At 42.0% G+C, this 911-nt stretch overlaps 1 protein-coding gene across 1 annotated transcript in view; it reads left to right on the forward strand.

Annotated features, from left to right (window-relative positions):
* LOC117958113 (glutaryl-CoA dehydrogenase, mitochondrial-like) overlaps positions 1–911 on the forward strand; it is a 14367-nt gene that overhangs the window by 10254 nt on the left and 3202 nt on the right. Inside the window, exons 6-7 of the mRNA XM_034894373.1 lie at positions 387–500; positions 591–757. Coding sequence (XP_034750264.1) covers positions 387–500; positions 591–757 — 281 coding nt within the window. The remainder of the gene's footprint in view (positions 1–386; positions 501–590; positions 758–911) is intronic.

Below are 911 nucleotides of genomic sequence, written 5' to 3' on the forward strand. Positions count from 1 at the left end.
GCAATGAAACAAAGAGTGAAAAATTTAAAGGGGTCTGAATACTTTCCGTACCCACTGTATATGTGTATATATATATATGTATATGTATATATATATATATATATGTGTATATATATATATGTATAATAGTAAGAAAGATAGAGGGTTTTTATACACATTATAGAAATAATATCGTTATTGGTGTATCAAAAGTCCTCAGTAATAAATATTGCACAGTAATGAGATTAAGTGATTAAAACCAGCCTCTGGAGACTCCACCAGCTGACTTCTATTGGCTGTTGGAACAGGAGACGTCTCTTACGTCCTAAAACCAGCCTCTGGAGACTCCACCAGCTGACTTCCTATTGGCTGTTGAACAGGAGACGTCTCTTACGATCTAAAACCAGCCTCTGGAGACTTGGTTAGCTGATCAGCTGAGTCGCAGCGACGCCATCAGCCGGTTTGAGTCGAGCGAAGGGGGGCCGGTTCAGACCGCTGAAACCTTTCCCTGCTGCGGATTGGTCTGAACCGGGCTGTAACATTCCTAATATAGTCATAAAGTAAAGTTTGTGACTCACACACTTATTGTGCTGTTTCTAATAAGCTTTTAGGTAAAAATACAGAGTTTTAAACACACAACCCGAGGCTCACCACACCCCTTCTGCTGGTTCCAGGGTCCTTTCGGCTGCCTGAACAACGCTCGCTACGGCATCGCCTGGGGGGCTCTGGGGGCCGCCGAGTTCTGTTTCCACGCAGCTCGACAGTACACACTCGACAGGTCAGCCGTCCACAATGTCTGTGTAATGTTGTTGATTGTTTACCCAAAACAACAACAAAATGCACACATGTCTAGTTGCATTGGACAGATATCTTTATGTTACTTTATTGATAAACATGAGTATGATTTCCAAAGAAAAATGAGGAAAATTACT

This window comes from Etheostoma cragini, chromosome 15 (genome assembly GCF_013103735.1).
Source record: "Etheostoma cragini isolate CJK2018 chromosome 15, CSU_Ecrag_1.0, whole genome shotgun sequence".
Classification (NCBI taxonomy): domain Eukaryota; kingdom Metazoa; phylum Chordata; class Actinopteri; order Perciformes; family Percidae; genus Etheostoma; species Etheostoma cragini.